At 28.7% G+C, this 24864-nt stretch overlaps 3 protein-coding genes across 3 annotated transcripts; 1 reads left to right on the forward strand and 2 right to left on the reverse strand.

Annotated features, from left to right (window-relative positions):
- Positions 1-540: 540 nt before the first annotated feature.
- Positions 541-5787, forward strand: LOC109593851 (putative helicase mov-10-B.1). Its single transcript, XM_049965069.1, has 15 exons — positions 541-710; positions 761-867; positions 1328-1436; positions 1499-1679; positions 1733-1863; positions 1917-2029; positions 2087-2194; positions 2248-2365; positions 2424-2605; positions 2662-2847; positions 3503-4089; positions 4155-4300; positions 4365-4522; positions 4594-4888; positions 4943-5787. The coding sequence occupies exons 1-15, from the start codon at positions 708-710 to the stop codon at positions 5174-5176; spliced, it is 2658 nt and encodes an 885-aa protein (XP_049821026.1). The 5' UTR covers positions 541-707; the 3' UTR covers positions 5177-5787.
- Positions 5788-9235: 3448 nt separating this feature from the next.
- On the reverse strand, positions 9236-11386 carry LOC109609689 (regucalcin). Its single transcript, XM_020026405.2, has 6 exons — positions 11275-11386; positions 11062-11222; positions 10802-11011; positions 10252-10470; positions 10068-10198; positions 9236-9636 (listed from the first exon to the last, which is right to left on the reverse strand). The coding sequence occupies exons 1-6, from the start codon at positions 11316-11318 to the stop codon at positions 9385-9387; spliced, it is 1017 nt and encodes a 338-aa protein (XP_019881964.2). The 5' UTR covers positions 11319-11386; the 3' UTR covers positions 9236-9384.
- A 183-nt stretch (positions 11387-11569) lies between these two features.
- On the reverse strand, positions 11570-20131 carry LOC109609690 (regucalcin). Its single transcript, XM_020026408.2, has 6 exons — positions 19959-20131; positions 13532-13695; positions 13197-13406; positions 12809-13018; positions 12624-12739; positions 11570-11821 (listed from the first exon to the last, which is right to left on the reverse strand). Exons 1-6 carry the CDS (start codon positions 19967-19969, stop codon positions 11570-11572), a joined length of 963 nt encoding a protein of 320 aa, XP_019881967.2. The 5' UTR covers positions 19970-20131.
- Positions 20132-24864: the final 4733 nt, after the last annotated feature.

Genomic DNA, 24864 nt, shown 5'->3' on the forward strand with positions numbered 1-24864 from the left:
ATACAAATTAATCTGTCCTACAACATATTGAAAATGATAATGATTTATCTTGGTATCTGCTATTATTTCATATCATCATATAACAATCATATCAAATGATATGAAAATTGATTGACATAATTAGTGAGTTATTTACTTTAATAATAATTATTACTAAATGGTTTTCAAGATAAATGAAAACAAATAATTAATGATCAGTTTTAATTCATGCTTATTTAAACAAAATTTCACCTAAAATTATGACAATTACGTAGATATTAAACAATTTTAAAAATTATTGAAAATGTGTGTTTTTTTTTTAATATAACATATTTTGGGGAAACTGTCAATTTATAAATTCGAAAATCAAAGAAACTATGTAAAATTCGTACATTCTGGTTATTTAATTTTTCCCATTGTATCGTGATTATTTTCATTTCTTATGTTGGTTACAATGAATGGTTTAAATTCAAACATTGTGATTGGTTACTTTGTTTTATCTTGTTGTTTCCCCACTTGATGTTTTTAATACTATATAGTTGTTATCATTCGTTGTGGTAGTGTATACTGTCTACTTTTGACATCAATTTGTGTACCAAATGTCATTGTAATTCGGGGAATAACATAGTCCGTTTTTTTTTCTGAATGGCAATTGACTAATTTATAACTTGCTTATAGTTAATGTCCATTGTACCTTTAATAATATTGAAGTGAATTTTTTCGTCAAAATGGTAACTTGCTGAAGGTGTTATTTTAAATTTTATATCTGATAATTTTTAAGGGCGACAGAAGATGTAACCTGTGTAATACTGGTGACAATGATTTTAATCATACAGACTCTCCTTTACATCGATTTAATTTCTTATTGTTTGCTTGGAGAGATTATAAGTAAGTAATATTTAACATATATGCATGTGTGTTTAAACCACAAATTTTGCATCTAATCTTTGATTTAATCTGTATGTCACATTGTATTGTTTCTATTTTATTCTATTTCTATTCTAATCTATCATTTATTTTTACATTATTGATTGAGATAACTTATTTAATTTTTGTTTGTATTGACCAACACTATATTAATGTTATCAACAAGATTTGTACAAAATTGAATGCTTTCACAACATATTGAAAATGCTAATGATTTTCATATAATTCATATAACATTCATATCAAATGATATAGAAATTTACTGACATAATTAATAAATTATTTCCTTTAATAATAATTATCACTAAATGTTTTTCAAGATAAATGAAAAAAATAATTAATGATCAGTTTTAATTCATACATATTTAAACAGAATTTCCCCTGCAATTATGTCTCAAATTTAATATGTTGTGATTATTAGGAAACCTTTGTTACGAAATCAAAAGGGAATTACCATTGTTGTTAACCACTGTGAGTCAGCAAATGGACAGTGTAAATTTTTTGAGGCAAAGGGTGAACATTTTGTACAGGCAAGATATAAAATATTCAATAAGTGATTTTAGTATATATTAATAACATACTGTTTTTCAAGGTTACACCAAATCAGTATTATGATCATGGTAGTTGTATTATTTTTAATTGTAATGTTAACAATACAAGCAAAAATAGCATTTTAATAACCAGCGTTCGACTGATACATACTACCGAGTTATTTACTTGGTATGAGGATGATAATGTTATTAGAAATGGTGGATATATACAGTTGGAGCCCAGTAAATTTGTAAGTGTATTTTTTCTTCATGCAACTAATTTATTTTTATTTTAGATTCAACTTATCCAATATATGTTAAATTTAAAAATAAAGAGGCTGTTATTGGTAGCATAAAGAATACATTGATTATTAATTTTCAACTCCTGGAAGACCCAGAAGAACGGTTTACTATAGCACGAACATTTGTAATGTCACAATATTTATTTTATAAATAAAATAAATTTGACTTGTGTTTTAGTGTGTACATATAACTGAATATGGAGAAGAAACATTAAATGAGAGCAGCCCATTTGTGGATAGTGATTGGGATAAAGTGCAAAAAGTTACTCTTGTCCCACCCAAGAAAAAAATGTTAGTATTTCATTTGAATTTTATTCACCTTGATATTAAATTGATTGATGTTCTTAGGAAATATACAGAAAAATATCCGATTCCCCCAGAATATGCTCTTTGCTTGAAGTTTGGATTAAAACACCACCAATCTATGAGTGATCACAACATTCTTTCCCTTTTGCAGTAAGTAAAAATGAAAATATTTTACTTTGTATTAACTATTGATTTGGTTTCAGGCAAATGATTTATCCAGGTAGAGTAACTGCTACTAATTACAAGATGTTTTTCCATATTATGCTATGGTTGGAAGAAATGTCTCAAAAGTTGATGCTTAGGCGCTATAATATGTCCAATGTAGGTGTAAAATAAAAATTAATTTTCGAATCAAATATTGTATTTTTTTTTACTTTAGGTGACAGTGGAACTCCATTACAACTATGTCGAATTAGAAGTGCCTGGATTGGCTGAAAAGAGACCATCGTTGATTCAAGGCGATATGATTGATTTACGTATCCACGAGGACCATACTTGTTACCGTGGAATAATTACCCGGATTAACGACAAAACTATAGAAATAACGGATCTTAATGATCAGTAAATATACGTAAAATATTTCGATTAACACGATAACATATATTTTTTGTTTGTAGGTTCATTAATTATTTAGAGAAACATCCGAACATAGAATTGGATGTGCGCTTTGTGATGGGACGGTTACCGTTGGAGAGGATGCATGAGGGTGTCGATCGCACAGTTCTCGGGGGTCTATCAAAAAATTTGTTCCCTAATTTTTCAAACATTGCGGTCATTGAGAACAAACAATTGGCTGATATTGAGTATGTTGACAATATATTTTAAATTTTTGTTTAATATTATAATTTGCAATTATAATAAATTACATTATAAAACTTAATTATGTATAATAATGATCACCAACCAACACATTGAGATCAAAAAGTTGGTTGATATTGAGTATGTCAACAATATATTTTAAATTTCTGATTGAAATTATAATTTGCAATTATAATAAATTACATTATAGGACTTAATTATGTATAATAGTGATTTTCGTTCGGGAAACAGATGAAAAGTTGTAATCAAAATGAATATATAACTCTTTTTAACTTACCACCATAACTAACTAAGTTGAAAGATGAACGAAGATGTAAGAAAATCTTAATACCCATATCAGAATAATAAATATTACAATACAAAAGAAATTTTATATTCGTTAATTTTGTGTTGGGGATTAATTTCAGTATTGCTTTTATTATATTAGTAGAACATAAATAATATTTTAATTGTCTATAATTTCTAATGAAAAAGTTTGTAGGATACTTTGTTTAATTAAACTATCAATTCATTCCATTTATAATATCATATTTACCTTCACATTTAAATGGGTGGATTTCACAAATAAAAATAGATATTTTTAAGAATGTATTATTTATATATACTAACACATTAAAGCATTTTCTTGTCTTTATGTAGGTTCGTGAACAAATCTATCCTTACTAACAGAGAACAGCGCACCGCTGTTTCGAATATTCTGTTCAACACAGCGCGAAACATTCCATATATTGTTTGGGGCCCACCCGGTACAGGCAAGACTGTTACCCTTGTTGAAGCCGTCTTACAAATAAAACGGCATACAAATCATCGAATTTTGGTATGTGCTCCAGCCAATGCCGCTTGCGATATGATTGCCACCAAACTGTTGGCACATTGTACCCGCAATGAACTCATTCGTGTACATTCTGAATCGGTAGAAATGTCTTCAATAAACGAGTACCTTCTCGAATACAGTAATATCAATGCCGGTCAATTCATCAAGACATCACCTCAAGAGCTCAACACGTATCGTATTGTCGTCACGACGCTAGTGCTTGTTGGTCGCTATGCCGCCAGCTACAAACCCGACGTGGTGTTCGTGGATGAAGCGGCGCAGGCCCCTGAACCTGAAGTCGACATTGCCATAGGATTTTTACGCCAGGACCGGATGCAGCTGATCCTGGCCGGTGATCCGAAGCAATTGGGTCCTATGTGCTGCTCTAAGGTCTGCGAAAGTCATCAATACGGTGAGCTTTTAGTTAAATTGCAAAAACTTGAAATAAACATTTTCATGGTATATTTTTATTCTCAGAAATGTCTCTACTGGAGCGATTGATGGAATTTGAAGGGTATAGAAAGTCAAATCCCAATTACATAACAATGTTACGTCAAAATTACAGATGCCATCCGTTAATTCTTTGTATACCAAACACTGAGTTTTACAACAATCAGTTGGCTGTAAGTACAAGTCTAACTATGAGTGTTCATACGCTTTTAAATAAAAAAATTGTTTTGCCGCTAGGCCATATCAAATAACGCCTTATCTGATCCCGTTGGACAACATTTTGTGTTTGAAAGAGAATACGATACGAATATAACGAACGGGTTGACGTCCGGTGGCAAACCGATAGAGTTTTACAGTGTAATTTCAAAAGAGAAAAGAGAGGGTCGTTCCCCTAGGTAAGCGACTGTCTAGAACCTTTTATTATAATATAATACTACTACTTTACATAATATAAAATATATTTTAGTTATTTCAATCTGGCTGAAATCCAGATGGTTATAAAATACGTATCGAAATTACTTGGTGATACCCGTTATAATGTTGAGCAAGTAGATATTGGTGTTATAACACCGTATGTCAGACAGGTATATAAAATCAGGGACCGTCTAAGAAAGAACGGGTTTGACAACGTGGAAGTCGGTACTACTGAAACGTTCCAAGGCCGAGAAAAGCGCATCATTATTATCAGTACAGTTCGGGCGCAACATTCACTTCTTAGAGTTGATCGAAAATATAATTTGGGATTCGTTCGCCATGAAAAGGTATATATTACATTTATAATGATCTTTCAGTTAAATACAATCTTGTGGTTCTAGCGTTTCAATGTTGCAATGACTAGGGCGATGACCAAGCTGGTTGTGATAGGATGTCCCCATGTGCTCGTGTACGACGACAGATGGCGTAAATATATTGAGTTGTGTGAGGCTCACGGTGCATATTTCGGAGCACCCTTCGTCCGACGTACCAATGAAGTCATTAATCAAATATCCGCCAACCTTAATACCGTTACAAACTTTTCACAATACCAACAAAATTATCACGATTTATAATTATCATACTGTGATTTCATATATTCACAAATATTTTTTATCTATTTTTATATATATATATAATATATATTCTGCACTATTTTTCTAAAGATTTTCAATTTTTAATTGTCTGAAGTGAATGTAATAAGAACTATTTTTAAATTGTTACAAGTATTTTAAAAATATTGACGTTAATGTGCAAATATTGAATTGTACAAATATATATGATTATTATTAGTCACTTAAGAACTATTTTCATTGTCGAAATTTTTATTTAAGAAACTGTATGTGCTATTATTGATTTTTTAAAACTAATTTGATTTTATTTGAAGTGTTCAGAATGTGATAGATTATTTTATCCGTTATATTTCTCTGAATTTTGGTTACAATATGCTGGTTGAAGTTCGCAGCGTGAAAGTCTAGACAGATTATATTCTAAAATGTTCTTAAGTGATCCTTATTATTTATTATTTCTGAATAGAAGGTTGTAACTGCAATTTAAATAATATTTTGTTTATGTTTAAGACCTAAATGACGTAAATTGTTTCCATTCTCAAGTACTATAATGCAATTTGTGATCTATATATGTGATTGTATCTTATTAGTTGTTTAATAAAATTTATTTTATATAATTTTTATTCATTCATTTTACTAACCAAAATTTAATCTATTTATTACTGCAACACGAAAAAATCTGTTGCGTAAAAAGATTGATTGAGATTCCGTCCATTATTTACGGACGTATTGATCAGTTGGTTGATAATGAGCGCCCGTTTTCTTTAATTATTTTGGTCTTATTTAAATAGTATATAATATTTAATAAGTTTAAACAATACAATTTTCACTGGCAAAATTATTCAATAATTTCAAAATAATAATTGAAAGATCAATTTTTAACAATAATATAACTGAATAAATATTTCTCAGAGTAAATTATTGGTTAAATAAACGGAGACTCGATATGTGCATATTAATTTTCTCTAAGGTGATCATATGGCCCAGTAAGGGTTTAACGCTTTAAATATTTCCAAATTTTTAATAACCTCATTGAGATTTTTATTTAAACATGCAGAAATTAATTTCTAATTTTTTATTCAACTCATATTTCTTCTTTGGTTATAACATTTACTAAATATTATTTGTGTATTGTTTATTCTCTGTTGCTTCAAATATGACGAAGATGATTAAGATTTTCAAGAAGTAATTTGAAATATAAAATAATAACAGATTCTTATTGTTCCTAAAATGTTTGACAATAACATAAAGTTTCTTAAAGTAAGTTTTTGGAAGAATTTAATACTTTAACTGAATAACAGTTGTGGGTCGAAAGTTGTGCGCCAAGATTTTTCAAAATGGTTAAGTTTTTGAACTAATATATGTGCTCAACAGAATTTGCGTTTTTGAATGATTTTTCAGATGTCTTTTTTTGTTAATCAATCGAATGAAATTATATTTAATTGTAAGAGTTTGTTTTGTTTCCATTTTATAGCACTTTTAACATAACACTTTAACTTAAGGCATATTTGGTGGATGCGCCAGGTTAGCCGGTTATATGCTAAATGAAACGGCACATTTATAAGGAATTTTTTATTTATATTTTATTTCATATTCAATGCAAATATACATGACTTTTCGACAACTTACAATAATTAAATTTCATTTCTGCGTTTTAAAGTCACGTTAATAATAACAATAAATGAAACTAGTCTAATAGTTAAATCATTACTTAAACAAATTTATATTTTTATTATGATTTATTAAAATTAAAAAAGACTGTGAATGAATATAATAAATATATAATATAAAAATATGAAGTTATAGAAATGTAACTGAGAGAAAATTATCTTCTAGTTGAATTGAGATAATTCCTTTTGCATTTTCGCGTAAACACGCCCTAATGACGTACAGACGGGACACATCCCAGGAAAAGGTCAACATGAACAGGTAAAGCAACAAACCTGTTGAACGTAGAGCAAGGCGCATGGAAAAAAGAGCAACGTGCTTTGACCGGTGGAAGGGGTCGATGTAGCTGAAATCTCGTGCTGAACGGCGTCGTGACGCAGCCTCACACAATGTACCGGAGTTAAAAACTAAATTGAAAACATTGTAGCGATTTAGTCTTTAAATCACGAATGTTGACGAAATGTTTTGATAAAAGTGGTTAAAAACACGATGTTGAATATGTCGAGAATTATGTTTTTCTGTAACATTAGTGTACTTCCTGGTAAATTTAGTAATGTATTGATACCACTTATGGGTATTCTGTATGTATACTTAAACATATTTAAATGCTTCAAAAAATTCACCTTAAAACGTTTGTTATTATTTCGAAACCCTTATAAGTATTACTACTTTGTCTTAAAACAATTGTACGTTTGGATGACACTCAGATATGAGTCGCGTGTACTTTCCGACGTCAGAGTTTTGTGCGCAAACGTGTCGCCCTTATCGAAGACCCCTATCGAGGATAACTTGGCGTAGGATTAACAGTTTGTATTAAATGGATACACCTTTTTTTTACATATTAAATGTCAAATTAAATTTACGGTTCATCTGTTGGTATTAATATTCATTAGGCAGCGTAAATTACTCATATACAGAAAATTTAACTAAAACACACTACATTATCGCAATATTAGGTATGCAGAAAGATCTGTACAATGGTCCATAAAGAAAAATGCTAAATGTTACTTATTCTAAATTTAACACAATTTTGTAATAATAATAATAAGTAAATTATTTATTGTAAAATAAGTACATATAAGATTTGAATGTAGTATATAAAAATATTTATTTTTCAAATATATTATTATTGCGAAATATAAACTTATATAATTCTGTTTGGAATTTTGAAACATGTTAGTTACATATTTTTCTGTAACTGAAATGTGCCAGACCTAATCATTAGCAGACTGGGTTAATATGTCTACACAATGATTTTCATAACATGTATCTGTCAATAGATGTTATTTAGAATTGGATTTACGGTAAATCCATCTGATCATGTAGGGATAATATATAATATCTGAGATAAATTATTCACATGGAAAAGATGTCGTAATGTAATGTATGTTTGTGCAATATTATAAATGTTAACAAACAATAAATAAGTTTGTTTTATATAAAATACATTATGACGATTTTAAAACCTTTTAATTCCTTTTCCTGCACAACTTCTTTTTTTTTTAATTTTTTTTTAACAAACTGTTAGTTATCGTTATATTTGGTTAAATATTAACGGAGTATAAGCGATCTGTAAAACATTATTTGTGTCAAATAATGATAATAATTTAATTAGAAAATCAAATGCAGTTTTGTTTAAATAAATAATGAATGTAAAATAATAAGTTTTTCATGCAATTTAAGACGCGTAGTATTAAGAGTAAAGAATTTAAAACGCCTACACATATAAGTATTTACCAGTAAAAAGTACATAATTAAGTTTTATTAATTAATATTACAAATGAGCAGTAATTAATTTTGTGGTCTTTCAACGAGAATGATAAATATCACAAATAGAATCGTAATATTGAATAATTTCCAGTTGTTGCCCGACGGTAATTCGGGAAAAAAACAAAAGTAAATATGAAATAGTAATTTTATCTAAAGAAAATATGTTTTAATATATATTATTCAAGTAATTTAATTAAGTAACTGGTTTATGAGATTTCAAAGTAATATAAAGCGTGTTACAAACATCACTTCGTTGTTACTAAAAATTTTAAATAAATAATAAGTTTTCTGATTAATTTCTTGTCTTTAATTCTATTGTATTTTAACGAAAATAAATCTATTAAATTCGATGAAAATATATAAATTATAATATGAAAGACAAACGGAGTAAGCAATAAACATTCAAAATATCACAGGAAATAAAATACGTTTAAAAAATTCTCGGTATAAACTTATTTATAAATATATGTAGAAGGTTCAAAAATAAACAACACATTTATACGTAGAGATATTCGGCGAATGTGTTTGCCATGAATTTAATCAAAACCATTTGTATTGTTTAGTTGTAGCCAATTTAAAATCAAATTACTCACACTTTAATAATGCTTGGTTATTTTAATGTAAGGATAAAATTTTTAATTGTTTTTATTTTTATAGTGGATTGTGAAACTTACAATAATAATAATAAAATACTTTAACTACAAATTAGTTAATAACACTTGGGATAAAATATAGCAATTTAAATGAAATATAATTAGTACAAATGTTTTCCAAAGTTATTTATAATTTGGATTTTCCTTAAGATCCACTTCGTTCGCCGGTAATCCCTTTACTCCTAAGTTGATTAACTCCAATACTGATCCGGCCAGTGGTTCCATTTCAAGCTGTGTGGCATTAAAGTTGAATCTAGATGATGTCACATACAATATATCGAAATTTTGTCCCCCGAAAGTTACAGAAGTTGGGTGACTAACTGGTAAATGTACTACTCGTATCAGATTACCCGTTGTCCCATTTACATGAATTATCTAAAAAAGTGTAAAAAGTATTACTTACTTACTATATTTGTCAGTTTTATTAAAAATGTACAATATTAAATTATTAATATATCTAATGATTATTTTTTTTTTTTTGATAATTTAGTTTTTTAGTTTTTAACTTTTCTTAAGTCTTACGAGATATGGAATTAAATTTGTATTGGAATACGTCGTGTGGAAATTTTTCAAAGTACACGACTTCTTGGCATGCTATCAGCTAAAGTAGTCTCAAGGCACTTTCAACTTTAAAATATGACAACGAGTTAAACATAAATTTCAATCATGCAAGTTAATATTTTATAATTTATTTCTAAACATTATGTATAAATGTTATCGATAAATTGTGTTTAAAATTACTATATATGTTTCATAAATGATAATATCGAGGAATTTCTCATTTTACTTTTGTCACTTAAACATACCTTTCCTCCACCATAAACTGCTGCCCATAAATTATCATTTAAATCAATAGTCATTCCATCCAAACCATCATTCATACTTGTGTTCACCAGTGATGGATAGTCCTTCAAATTAAACAGGACTTTTGGATTGCCTTTAAAGTATACGATTCATTTAACATTTAAATTACTTTATATATATACTTACTAATTTCTCCATTTTCTAAGTCAAAATCGTAAACTTGAATATTATAATTATAACTGTCAATATAATAAAACCTCCTCCGATCTTTGGACCAAGTAAGTCCGTTACCTAAAGTTAAACCAGTTTTTATAATTTCTCTTTCCTTTAATAATTTTCCTTGCATTCTATAAAATATGCCTTTATATTTTTCCCATAAGTTATCGACGGTTCTTTTGTATGTTGCTAAATTGAATAGAAAAAGACAAATAAGTAATAGAAAACGATAAATACCAAGGGACGCAAGTAAATTTATTTTTTAACATTTCAAATTAAATTTAGAATGTTGAAATAATTCAAGAAAACATTACCACAGAATTGAGGAGACATTTTCAAGTATTTCTGTATATAATTTATAAGCTTAGTTAATGCTTCACTGAAATCTTTGCAGGAGTTCATATAAAGTTAACCGATTTTGTTATCGTAGGAATTCAATAAAGAAACGAAAATTTTGTCAAAAAATTAAATTAAGTTCTTAAAAATAAAAAAAAATATTTCATTAATAAAATTCATTTACCTATCCATAGTCTACCATCAGAATCTGCTTTTCCATCAGTGTATTGTATGTGTGATTCATTTTTTTGAATACCAAAAAGTTGTTTAATAATTGCTGTATCATTTTTCTGACCATTCCATTTTACTTTATAAATAAAGTTATCTGCAGTTACTATAAATTCATGGTTACTATCTTTAACAGGTATGACAATAGTAGATGAATTGTGATTTGCTAAAAATGCCGCATTATTTATGTATTATATATTAATACATGCATCTTACGTATTTGAACTTTGGTCACCAAATTCGATTTAGGATTCAATTGCAAAATGGTTGCCTCATAATAATCTACGAAAAATAGTAATTGACGTTTAGCATCCCAATATGGACCTTCGGAATGTTGTAACGGCGAAGTTGCAGGTTTAATAATTACATCTGCACATCTAAAATGTGAGAAATTACACATGTATATAATATGTTTAAGTAAATACTTACAATACCGTTAATAATAAACTGAATTTTATTAAAATTTTCAACATTGTATTTCAACAACGATTGCTTTTTAGGTGCTGTAATGTTTGTTAACAAACGGAAAATAAGTAGATAACTTGAATTGATAAGTCAAGGTAGTCTAATTAGCATATAAATTTAAATTATCTTTAGTATTTTCAAAATTAGTTACACGTGTTATATTAAAATTTCAACTGGATTAATGGATAAAAATACTCAGTGGGAAGGAAATCCCTGATACCAAATAAAACGCAATTTCCTTTAATATATTTCATATCATCTATTTACCACACTCTTTTTCCTGATACACAAATTCATTGGCAGGTTTCCCTCTGACACCAAGATTAGTTAATTCAAACACTGACCCAGCTAAAGGCTGCTGCTGCACTCCGACCTCGTCCAATTTAAATCTCGACGTGGTCGCGTATAACTTGTCTAAATTGGCTCCGCCAAATGCCACTGAAGTCACGTAGCTGACCGGCATTTTAACTCTCTGGAGCAAGCTTCCGGTTTTAGTATCCACTTTGAGGATCTGCAGTAACAACAGAAAGGTACGAGTTCATTAGACAGGAAATCGTTCTTTCCTTCGTTGTTTTGTATCATAACAATTAATCCAATCAAAAATTGATGATAAACTAAATTTTATTGAATCTACAGAATGAAAATTGAAAACTAATTATTATATTCGCTGAGATGAATTGGTTTCCGATAAGATGCTTAAAAAGAAATTAGTTCTGAATCACCTGGGAAATTAAAGTTAAACTTGGATGACGATATAATGACTTATCGATTTAATTAGTGCTGCGAAAAGAATCTCGTATTGGTTGTGAATGATGTCAAGAGATGGTGATGTAATATGAGTACTATTATAGAATATCACATTAATTTGTTTACGATAGTTTTATTATCGTTTGTTGGTTTTCTTTTTTAATTGATTACATGTTTGTTATACTTACAATATATTGTACTAATCACTCGGTAAAAACGCATTAATTGACGTAATCTACAATCACATCACTTTATTAATTTTATTAAGCTAATATTTCATAAAAAAATATATAGGTCAAGGGGTTGAAACTATTCGGTGGAGTCTATTAAATTGATTGGAATTAAATTATTCTCTTATTGAAAATATTCTAATATAGAAACACTTGTTTTTGAAGTATTTTGAAATTATGATCAATAATTATGATATTCGTTATAGAATTGTTTCCTTACTCAAATCTGTGTCAGGAAAATTAAGTTCGAATTTATGGACTATGTGAACAAAGAAAATTCCTGTAGTTGTTTTTTATATAATACGTTAACTACGTTATTATTATAAATTCACTCACGCAACCGCCCCCGTAAACCGCAATCCATAGATTATTTTGGGAATCAATTGTCATGCCGTCCGGAATGCCCTCGATGTCAGGATAATCGGACAAAGTAAACAGAACTTCCCCATTACCTGTAAATACATGATCATAAAATAATCTCATTATATCGAGGACGATAGGTCGTAAATAAAAATGCTCACAAATTGTGCCGCTAGCCAAGTCGAAGTTGTAAACTTTTACGTTTCTTTCTTCACTGTCGATATAATAAAATTTTTTGTTGTTTTCTGACCACGCCAAGCCATTACTGATACTGACTTTACTTATTCTCTCTTCCTTTCGCTTACCATCCAGGATATACAAGGTGCCCCCATAATTCGTCACCGATTGATCTGTGTTTCTTGTGAGCGTTCCTGTTATAAAACATTTATGTCAATAAAATTTTACTATCGGTTGAGACTTTCGTTATAATTTCAACAAACACTAACTTTTTTTGATATCAATGAGTATCTAATAAACTAAAAAATGATTACTTGTTCCTAAAACAAATTCTAGCAAAAATGTTCATTATTAATTTAATTTGTAACTTACCAATCCACAGACGACCTGCAGAGTCAGTTTTTCCATCATTAAATTGATTGGTTGGCTTTGATTCATCTACCATTAAAATTTCTTGAAACTTTGCCGTATTGTTTTCCAAACCATTCCAGTTAACTTTGTAAATAAATCTATCAGCTCCAACTACGAACTCGTTCTTCGTTCCCTTTACAGGAACTATTATTGCTATCGAATCTCGTTCCTCTATAGAACATCCAGAAGATTTATTACTTTTAGCGTAATAGATAAACAAGATTAAAGGTACATATAATTTCAATTAATCTTTAAAAATAGAAGATCCTACACAATATTACGTTAATATTGCTCACCGACTTTAAATGAAGTAGTTATATTTGTTTTGGGATCCCATCTTAAAGCTGTGGCCTGAAATGTGTCGACGTAGTACAACACTTGCAAATTGTGATCCCAGTGTGGTCCTTCACCATGCTGAATTGGTTTGATGACACTTTTTATCAAAATATCTGTTGAGCAACTGAAAAATTCAAGAATAAGTTGGATAATTTAAATGTTAAGCATATTTAATATGGAAATAACGAACTTACAACGCGGAAAAAAACACACAAAACAATATGCGCCACATGCCGTAAACAATTAACATAATTCTCTAATGATCTTTTAATATGTTTGTCATATCATTATATATATATATATATATATATATATATATATATATATATATATATAGGATATATATGTTCTGTAAGTCACATTCGTTTAATTATATTCGAAGAAATTAGAAATGATGACTAAAATATAAGTAATATACATGGACATGTAAACTGCACGTAAGATAAAATCATGTAAATCGATAAATATTATATTTGAATTTTTACAGTTTGCTTAAAAAAATATTTAAAATTTAATGTTTCTTATCAATTGTAAAATATATACCTATTACTAAATTTTATCTATAGACTGTAAAATTTCACCAACCTCATTTGTATTATCTGTTTCAATGTTAAGTTGTACATAAATTATTCTAATGTTTAATTATACTGACAGTGACATTAGAAAAATGTTGATTTAAAATTGTAAATTTATATATTTTTATCTTGCAAAATTCCGTTAGATATTAACCATAGTTAGGACACATTAACTAGCTTAAATATATATATATATATATATATATATATATATATATATAAGCTAGTTAATGTTAATGTTAATATTTAAGCTATATTAAAATATACGCTATTTAATGCACGGATTTATGGTTCTCAAAGAAAAATCGAAATTATAAAATCTGATTCAGAGAACTTGAATGCATTGTTGAATAACTTATGTATGAATATTGACCGCACAAAATTTGTAAATTTATTCCCTAAAATGTGATGAAAATATACAACTTGATAATAATTTTGTGGTTGTGCATTACATTTTCCACATTTTGCATTTACAATTTGGTTGATCAAGTTCATGAGTTTGCATTACGTTACATATAATTTTGAAAATTAGGATAATTTAAACAAATATTTAAATGCAAATTAATTTATTTTCCCTGGTTAAGTTAAACACGCTGCATGCTTTATTTGGAAACTCGTTACATATGCAAATGTTGAAGTTGTTAAGGAAAGCAATCCACTTGGAAGTACTTCGGTAGGCAATAAGCTACTTGTCCCAAAGGCACAATAGATTCTAGATGTCTTTATGCAAGCAACCAGTTAGGACTCGATAAATATTAATCAAATTAGCTGTTTTAAATTTATAGCTACTAAAATATTGAAGCATCTTACCGTCCTCTATTTAATACATTGAAATGAAATAACTATAAGAATATAATTATAATATCTAAAACGTATTGTTCTTATAAATATAGGCATTAACTATCGCATTTTATAAAATTAATATATTAAAAATATGAGTTTGAATTGAACCTTTTTATTTTTCAATGGATAAAATAATAGAAACTTTTTACTTTACGGTTCATTACCCTTCATTTATGAGAAACTGAACAAGTGGTACCTGGAAAAAAATTGTCTGAGTTCGAAAAACTTGAAACAAAATCGATGATTGGATTATTCGAATATTAAAAAACAATCTAATTCTTTCGTCAATTGAATTTAAAACCAACCTGGATGAAATAGGACTTGCTGAAATTAGTTCAAGGACTGTGAGAAGTTCTACTAAAAAAGTTGCACAGAAGCATGTGTATAACCAAATTCGACATCAAAATTACACAAATTTTAATGAACTCTTCACAATTCGGGATGTTTAAGTCTTGCTATGGTCGAGTCTGTGTCATGGAAATTGTCTAGAATTATAAAACAATAAGTATAATATGCAAAGTGTTGATGTTAAATTAAATAACACAGGTTTAATCATTAAAAATCCCTTTCAAAATTAAAGTAAAGCTTCATGTCTAACTCAATTCAGAAAAATATATGTAACATATTACTATATAAAACAGTAATAGTGAATTACACATTAGGTAAAAGAGTTATGATTAAAATAGTTAACATTTAAATAAGTTGCTGTAATAATGTCTGTCCACTAATTTATATAATTTTTATATGTATATTAAAATTCTACATACAATATATCAATTTCTCCTTCCACGTCTCATTGAAACAATGTATTAAATAGCACTTATATGCATTTTCCCGCAAACAGAATTTTGGATGAAACTGATGCATCCTTTTAGAAATCAGTAGCAAACGCCTGTCAGGACCTAAAAGCTACATTAGGCATTAATTAGTGGTCGACTGATGTTACTAATGGGCCTTTTAATTAATCAATAGGAACACGATTTAGCCACGATGCATATATGCTTTTTTTTAGCTTAATAGGCGATTGAAAAGCCGCATCGTTAACAAATAAAATATGGTTTTCGAGCGTACAATAAAACTGGTTCATTAATTGATACCGAGATTAAAAATTATATTTTACAATTACATGGAGTATGTTTTTTGAGTTTTACACGTGTCTTAATTTCATAAATATTTAGAACGTTTGTTCAAAGTTATTCATGTGTGTGTCATGTGACCTCAGTGACGCACAATTCGAACCAATCGAATCACATCGTGTACAACTTAGTGTTTACTATCAAAATAAAAATTCGAAATGTACATACACAATGTCAAAACACTTTAAATGAAATCTGGAATTATTGCGAATTTGTTTTGACAAAATAATCTTGGCATTTGAAAATATTATTTTATCTCTGATTATAAAAATACGCTGAAATGTATACGAACGTACTCAAAATAGAGTACGTTTTCTATATTTAAAATGTGAGTTTTTTATTGGTGGTAGATAATATTTTCCATCAATTTTAAATCTAAATCATAACGTTACTAATCTGATATCATAATAAATTTTACCAAATTGTTTGTTTAATAATTTATTTAATATTGTTATTATTAAATTTGATTTTCATTTAATAATTGTTTTAATATAAAAAATATATATTTATACAAAAAAGTTTAATCTGAACTTAAACATAAGTGTATTTAAACTTTTGAAATGCAAAATTCGGAATCGCTTAACACAAAAATAATTTATTTTTTTTTATATTTGGGTCATTAACCTAGATAATGTCCAATTTGGGTTTTCCAGTTTATCATTTTATTTAATGTAATATCCAAAATTAATTGACATTGATAATACTTCATTAGAAAGGTGACTCATCCAACTGTTTCTATCAGAAGGAAAATGGCTGACTCGCAGCTGATGAAAATGCATAGAATTTTTTATGATTTTCAGTCCCTTTTCAATTGAGTAATATTTTTCAATTAAAAATATTTCAAGTCCTACGAGACTAAAATTGGATAAAAAATGGCAATGTGATAGAAAAAAGATGTCAGTGTATAAGTTTGTTGATATACTCGATGCTTTCCAATACAAATGTCGCAACTACGTGTAAAAGATATGTTACAAAAATACGACACAAGTGGCACGTGTCCTCATTTTAATATATCTTCATACGACATATACAATTTCGATTTTCACGTTCAAATAAAACTATTAATATTCATATTCTGTTCAGATATTTACTTTTCTTCACGAAAAGTCTAGCTGGCAATGAATAAAGGGAAAACTTGAACGCTTGTCTAAAATAAAAAAGCTATCAAAGGTTTAGTGATGAACAAGCAGCGAAGTATTGTTTGTTTTTTATACTAAAAGATCCGACGAATGGAAACACTAAAAATTCAAGTCGAAGCTCTTGACACACAAATAATTCATCTACATGTCATAACATTTTCATTATGCCTCCGATTTTGGTTGACCAGGGCTGTAAAATGTTTGTTCGTGTTCAAAACACCCGAATTACCTCAAATGTATGTAGAAGTTTATATTTTTTGCGGTAAATGAGTATTATTATTATTAATATGTTAATTTTAAACATAATATGCATATTAAACATACGGTTATTGTAAACGGTGTGTGCTATTTAAAACATATTGTTATTAATGTTTACAATTAAATTTATATTATTTAAGTAAATTATAATTAACAAACATACTATAATTAAGTAAATTGTAATACAATAATTATAAGTAATTTGAAATCCTCATAAAATTAAAAATCTTCATTGACCTAGAATGGTTAAATCCTGGAATAGTCTTTAATTATGAAAATTTCCAATGATTACAGTAATAAAACGTTATTTATGTTATACTATTTTTATATAGTATATTGAAAGGAAAACAAAAAATAAATGTCAGTGACATTCAATATAGACAGAAAATATCTGTTAAAAATTAATATTTCAATAAACTATAAAATTCAGTTTAACGAGTTTTAAGGTTGTTGATCTGATGACACTTCAAAGCGCATTTATTTATTGGTAAATTTTAAAAATGGGATTCTCTAATTTTAAACGCTACGTGATGGTCCGATATTCTCAGACGGTTTGGTAGCCAAAATAATGTCAAAATTAATATTAATAGACAGAGTGTGGGTGAATATCGTAATTATTTTGTTTTATCGCATTTGATCTGGACAGGTAAAAACGAAATCTGAGGGTTTAGTATATTTGATGTATTTCATAATTTGTAATTTTGTATTATGACATTTCATATTTAAAATTGAAGATAATTTTTGTTTATCATATCACATTTTTTATAATATTTTCTTTTCATTTCAATATCTAAATGTTTACAATTCTTTGTTGTCTATTAAACAATAGTTAATTGATACCAATCCATCGATTGACGAAATTGATAAATAAAAATGTAATAAATATTAGATCTAAAGAAAGAAAATATCAAATTTGATTAAACTTAAGGAACAACTGTAAATACCATTTGACGTTGAAATCACAAACAAAAATTCTTTGAAATAATAGCCAAGTACATAATATTTGGCCAACTAGTAATTACACAGGAAACATAAATTTGCGTATTCTATTTTCTGCGTCTGCTAGTTTAAACGCTAATTATGAATGTAAACTTAAAATCAATCACATTGATATTCACAAACTTTAATATTTCTTAAAGAATGTTATTGTTTGACTTAATTTATGTTTCTTTAAAAATTGTTAGTAATGTTATTGTGGTCATAGTGGAAGTTTTTTTTTTTAAATGATTGGCACAAAAACTTCTTTCGGAGCTAAACGATTTAAATATAACGAATCCTAGTAAATTTTGTAACACATGTCTGTTGTGGTAAACTAACAAGGTGTTATTTATTTTATCACATTTAGATTCCAATTAAAGCTGGCTTGTTTTCTTTTTCTACGCAAAATCTTTTTTATTTCTATAAATATTATCTTTATTAATTTAAATACATCTTGATAAGTTGAAAACACTTATCCTTCACAAGTACCTAATAACCATTATATTGACACTACTCGATTTAGTTTAAAGTATTGTAAAATATGTATATGTACAGTAGTGGTCCTTAATTTAACAAAATGTTAAAATAATATTAATTTGCTATAATATATAATAATTAATAATATAAAATAAATAAATAAAATAAATACCAAAACATAAAATTACAATATTCTCATTCTATAAAATGTTATATATATTTTTCTTAATTGAGTTGGACATGAATATCTCAATTTTAATATTGAAAGAAATTTTTAATGATTAAAATTGGACTTACATACTTTTAGTCGAAACCAGAGTTTTTCTTGTATGTTTAAGGTCAAACAAACCCCATCTACTAATCATCTTCTCATAGTTCTTGAACTAATTTCAGTGCCATTTTCTCCAGGTTGATTTTAATTCAGTTGATGAAAAGATTGATACTCCTCCAGGTTGACTTTAAATCAGTTGACGAAAAAATTGACATTCGAATTATCTACTTATCGATTTTTTTCGTTACGTTGTTCGTAACTATCACTTGGTCAGTTTCTCTAAATTTGATAATACTGAATTATAATAAATAATATTTTTTTACTGTTTGACATCGACCAATGATTAAATAAATATTATAAGCAAAAGGCCGCTGGTAAATATGCGATTTAACTTCACAGGGAGCAGTAAAATACCATTTAGTATAAAGTTGCTATAATTTTGCCATAAAAAAACTAGAAGTGAAAATACAAAAACCTCTTCTCTGCCATTAAAATACTATTAGAATATGAGATTTTTTTTCCAAAGAGACGAACTCATAAATATAATTGATCGCTCTTGTCAAAATTGACAACTTGTTTACAGAAACAAATACCAATAAAATTACAAAATATCCAGAGACTTAATGATAAACTGCGTGTCCTAGTTAAAAAGACAGGTCGACAAAAAATTCGCCATCAGATTTATTGAATAAATCAGAACATATACCTACATTGCCGTCATCGCGTATAAAATCCACGTGAACTAAATTTCCAGCGGCGTATCGTTCCGAAATAGACGCAGCAAACACCGAAGAAAACAATATAATTTATTTTGACATCTCAATGCAAGACGATTTTAGACTCTTGTGTAAGAGTTCACCACACCGATTTTATTTGTTGACGATACGAGACTGTAACTACAATAAAATCGATGCGGTGTATCAAGGTTGTCAAATTATTAATTGCGTACTAGGAATTGCTAAAGTGGTTTGGCAAATATTGATAATCTTTAGTTTGATACACACTCCATAAAATAAATGAATAAATTGTGTACGGGTCCAAAAAATTAGTTATTACGTTTCAGACGGTGCGAAAATTATGTGTCTATCTACTTCCCGGCTAATGTAATTTCTTTTTCTATCTGAGTTTTAAATTGATGTCATCTTAAAGATTTTATAACTTCAACTTTAGATGCAAATGCTAATATACAACTGAAATTGGTGGTGTTTTTACAAGTTTAATTACCAATTCCAATTGGACACGTGTCTCACCTTGATTTATGTTTATCTGAAAAAGAGTTATGGAAATTCCATCGACGTTGATTGGTAAAAATGGATAAGTTGCATTTCTGCATCTGAAACTAGAAAATTACGTTACAAATTAGACATCAAATAAATTTGAAGAACTTAAATTGGAGTTAAAGGCCATGAGACGATAAACATACCGAATCGGCCCCAGAAAGAGATCGGGCTCATAATTTCAGGGAATCTTAGTACTAATAAGATACTTCGACAGTGCGAGTTTCAGGTCTTTATCTATAACCGCTTCTGAGTAAATCGAAAATACTGAAAATTCAGAAAAATTAATTTTCTCAGCGCTGTGTGAATTGATTGAACTAGATGCCGGATATGTTTTGGGGGACGATGGTAGCATTTCGGAAAAAAAATGAGAGCCATATCGGTTCACAAGGACCTTAAAAAAATGAGTTTATTTTCTTAATTTCAATTTTTAACCATCTTACGATTACGACACAATTATGAAACTATTTTTTTGAATTCCTCGTCCAATTTCCGATAAATATATGAGCTTTTGGAATTTTTAAAAAGGGTACGCCATATTGAAAAAAATAAAATCCATTTTTTTGCGCAAAAATCAGGTTTTTTAATAATTTTACTTTTGAACTGATATAATACGGAACTTGCTTGATTACTGAGCTAGTGAAAACAGCAGAAAAAATTAGATACACTCATATTAAAATATTTTTTTTATTTAATATTTTTAACATCGATATTTAATGCGACTAGTCCCATTCGGAATGAAAATTCTTTTTTTAATAAAGCAATGCATACGGGCATCTTGAGGAACAACTACTAGATTTAGATTAGAAACAGAACACACACAACAATATCTGAGTTGCAACAGTTCTCTTAATTTGAACATTCTTCTGTATCATCATCACATACAACATCTAAATTGAATGATGAATCATCAGTGCTTGACTCAACTTCCACCGATGTTTCCTGATCCTCATCTTCAAGTTTCGTTTTCTTATATTTTTTAACACGATAATTAGAACACAGAACGTCACCGACTGCAATTGGACACTCAAAAGCAGCTGAGAACTCTTCAGCATCTTCATCAGATTTTATACATTTTGGAATACCTGGTGATTTTTTTAAGAATTTTGAACAAATGCAACACTTGGAATTATTAGTTTTAGATGTTGACATATTTTCACTTAAATAATAATATAGTCAAATAAAAATAAGTATTAAATATATATAAAAATACAGCCAATGCTTCTTTGGAATGTCAACAGTCAATAATTTTAAGGTTATCTACAGATAAAAAAAACAGTGTTACCTGTTTTGAATTACAGTTCCATCTTATGGTCATTAAATTAATTAAATATCGATACAATAGTAATGTATACTGATTTTATAATTTCAGTGATTAATACACCAGGATGGATCCACCTTGTCGTGGTCCTGGTGCTCAGTACCGCTCCACAAGCCAGTGGAGGTGGGAAACCAACGGATCTAATTGCAAGTCCAATCCATACCCAGGAAGATCTTGAATCTTCCTCAGATTGGACTTGTTCTTCCGAACCCAGTTGACAGAGGGCTGGCATCTTTGTCAGTCCCACGTCTTCTGGTTCAGTAAACCCGTATATGCAAATATACGCCCTATTTTCCCCATATGTGTGTAATCGTATATGAGAAGCATTTTGGTTATGATCTCCGGATCGATGCCCGGAGAGGGGTTTTTACATTTTCCCCTCTCTGTTCCAAAAAAAAAGTGATTAATAAAGTTTATAATAGTAATTAAGTAGATTAAATAAAAAAAAACAAATTTGATATGAGTGTATCTAATTTTTTCTGTTGTGTTCACAGCTCAGTAAACAAATAAGTTCCGTATCATATTAGTTCAAGACAAAAATTATTAAAAAACCTGATTTTTGAGCAAAAAAATAGATTTTATTTTTTTTCAATATGGCGTACCGTTTTTAAAAATTCCAAAAGCTCATATATTTATCGGAAATTGGACGAGGAATTCAAAAAAAAAAATAGTTTCATAATTGTGTCGTAATCGTAAGATGGTTAAAAATTGAAATTAAAAAAATAAACTCATTTTTTTTTAAGGTCCTTGTGAACCGATATAGCTTTCATTTTTTTTTCGAAAAGCCTCCATCGTCCCCCTAACATATCCGGCATCTAGATCAATCGATTCACACAGCGCTGAGAAAATTAATTTTTCCGAATTTTCAGTTTTTTCGATTTACTCAGAAGTGGTTATAGATAAATACCTGAAACTCGCACTATTGAAATATCTTATTAGTACTAAGATTCCCTGAAATTATGAGCTCGATCTCTTTCTGGGGCCGGTTCGGTATATTTATCGTATCATCATTTGAGAGTATTTTTTAATTATTCAAATATATTTTTATTTAATATATACAATTTATTTACATATTCGAAATTTATACCCAAATTAATGCAAATTTAATAAGTGATACAGTATGAAAAATTATAGAGGTAGCAATTATGCTTTGACCGTACCTAATTTATCTTCTATCTTTATCTATCGACGGTAAACGCATTAGCTATATTGCATTTGTTTTTCTCTTTGATCAAATATTTTATCAAAACTACAGAATTTTGCGCTCAAATTCATTAAATTTATCTTGTTTGTTTCACTCTTATATGACAGTTTGTTATAATCAACCTGTTTTTGTGAAGTTGTGATCGAGTGTTTAAATAATGTAACAATATAAATACGTGTGTTAATGATTCTATATTTTGGAATTAACTTGCCTCTTCGTATGTTTTAACTTTATAATTTATAGAATTGAAAATATTTTAACAATTAATATTGTAGAATATTTGCAACTGGAGACAGTCAGTACCTTAAATTTATCTTACTTTTTATATATTACGTTGGGGAAGAAGAGGATTTCTTTTTTAAGTGAACTTCAAGACTTTATTTAATATGTTTCGGATTGTCCGATTTGAGTCAAATAGAAGCTGAAAGATTTTTTTTTTGTGCGAAATGACAACAAGCCTAAGTCTGAAATTGTTTAATCGATACTTTACGAGATATCGATCACTACTGACATTTACCGAAAAAATAATGTATTTCTTTTCCCATCCTAATATTTAATATGGTAGACATAAAAATAGGTACCTTTCCATTTATTGTACAATTTTTATTTTCATAAAAAGCATTTTGTGGATTTGAACACATTATTCGGTTAATTCTTAATTTATCTGTTGTTTAGCACCGCAAAATACGTCTATCAAGATATTTCCAGTCATCAATAAGATGCTCAAGTATATGTTTCACAAAGTGTAAATAGTCGTGTTAGACAACGAGCTACGACCAGAACACAGGACCGTTTCCTGGTCATTTATGCTGGAGACATAATCATCCTGTCCTAGAGCAAAGGAATCAATATAAGTATCTTCCGAGAAGAATGATGAGCATGTGAAGGAGGGCGGAAGGTAATCGAAGAGCAATGTTGGAAAGTACTGATTGGAAAAATATAATACTTAATAATATGTTTTCATTTTAATTTTAATTTAAATTTCTGTTGGTGAAGTAATTTTATTTTTGCACGAGATTCTAATGTTTATTAAAGCTTATTTTATATATAGAAGTTGGTTGGGCGTAATTGTTGGTTTCAAAATTATTTATCATGAACATATTTAATTTAGACAATGATTTAACGTCATTCGATTAAAATGTGGGTTGAAATTAAAAGAAGTAATTATTCTTAGGAACATTGTTACCTACATATTTCTGTAGTCGTACTATTACGCAAATAAAATAATTTCCACTGCAATTCTAGGCGCCAACCCACGCATCGGTCTCCTTTTGTTTGCATCCCAATCCCTATTTTTAAGTTAAGAAGGCTCGTCTCAGATCGTCGGCGTATTACTTAACTAAAATTATACCATCAATTATACAGAGTTGATGTGTGAATATATGAGTATCCCACGCGTCAAATATTAGCAAGCCAAGAAATTAATTTTAATGGGCTTCTTCCCTGTGTTTAATTATTCCGTATAACAAATCGCGGAAAATACATATAAACGTTAGATTGGGCGTGAAATGGGAGAGCCATAAGAATGATTAAGAACGAACTTGAATTTATAAACATTAAAAAACCTATTTTTATTAAAGATCTTGAACTTGTGTTTTTATAACGTTGGTAATTTTCAATTTTTCATTTCGTTAATGATTCTAGTAATTTGTATGCGTCAGCGGAGAAGACGTTTAGTCTGCATAAGTGGATGTGCCTGCGTGGACTTGCGAAAATGCGGAGGAAACGGAACGACGAAATTGCGTGGACCGTCGAGGCCAACGAGGGCATAATCCTGTAATATTACCGACGATGAATTGTAATTAATTCGGAGC

Source organism: Aethina tumida, chromosome 3, assembly GCF_024364675.1.
Source record: "Aethina tumida isolate Nest 87 chromosome 3, icAetTumi1.1, whole genome shotgun sequence".
Classification (NCBI taxonomy): Eukaryota; Metazoa; Arthropoda; class Insecta; order Coleoptera; family Nitidulidae; genus Aethina; species Aethina tumida.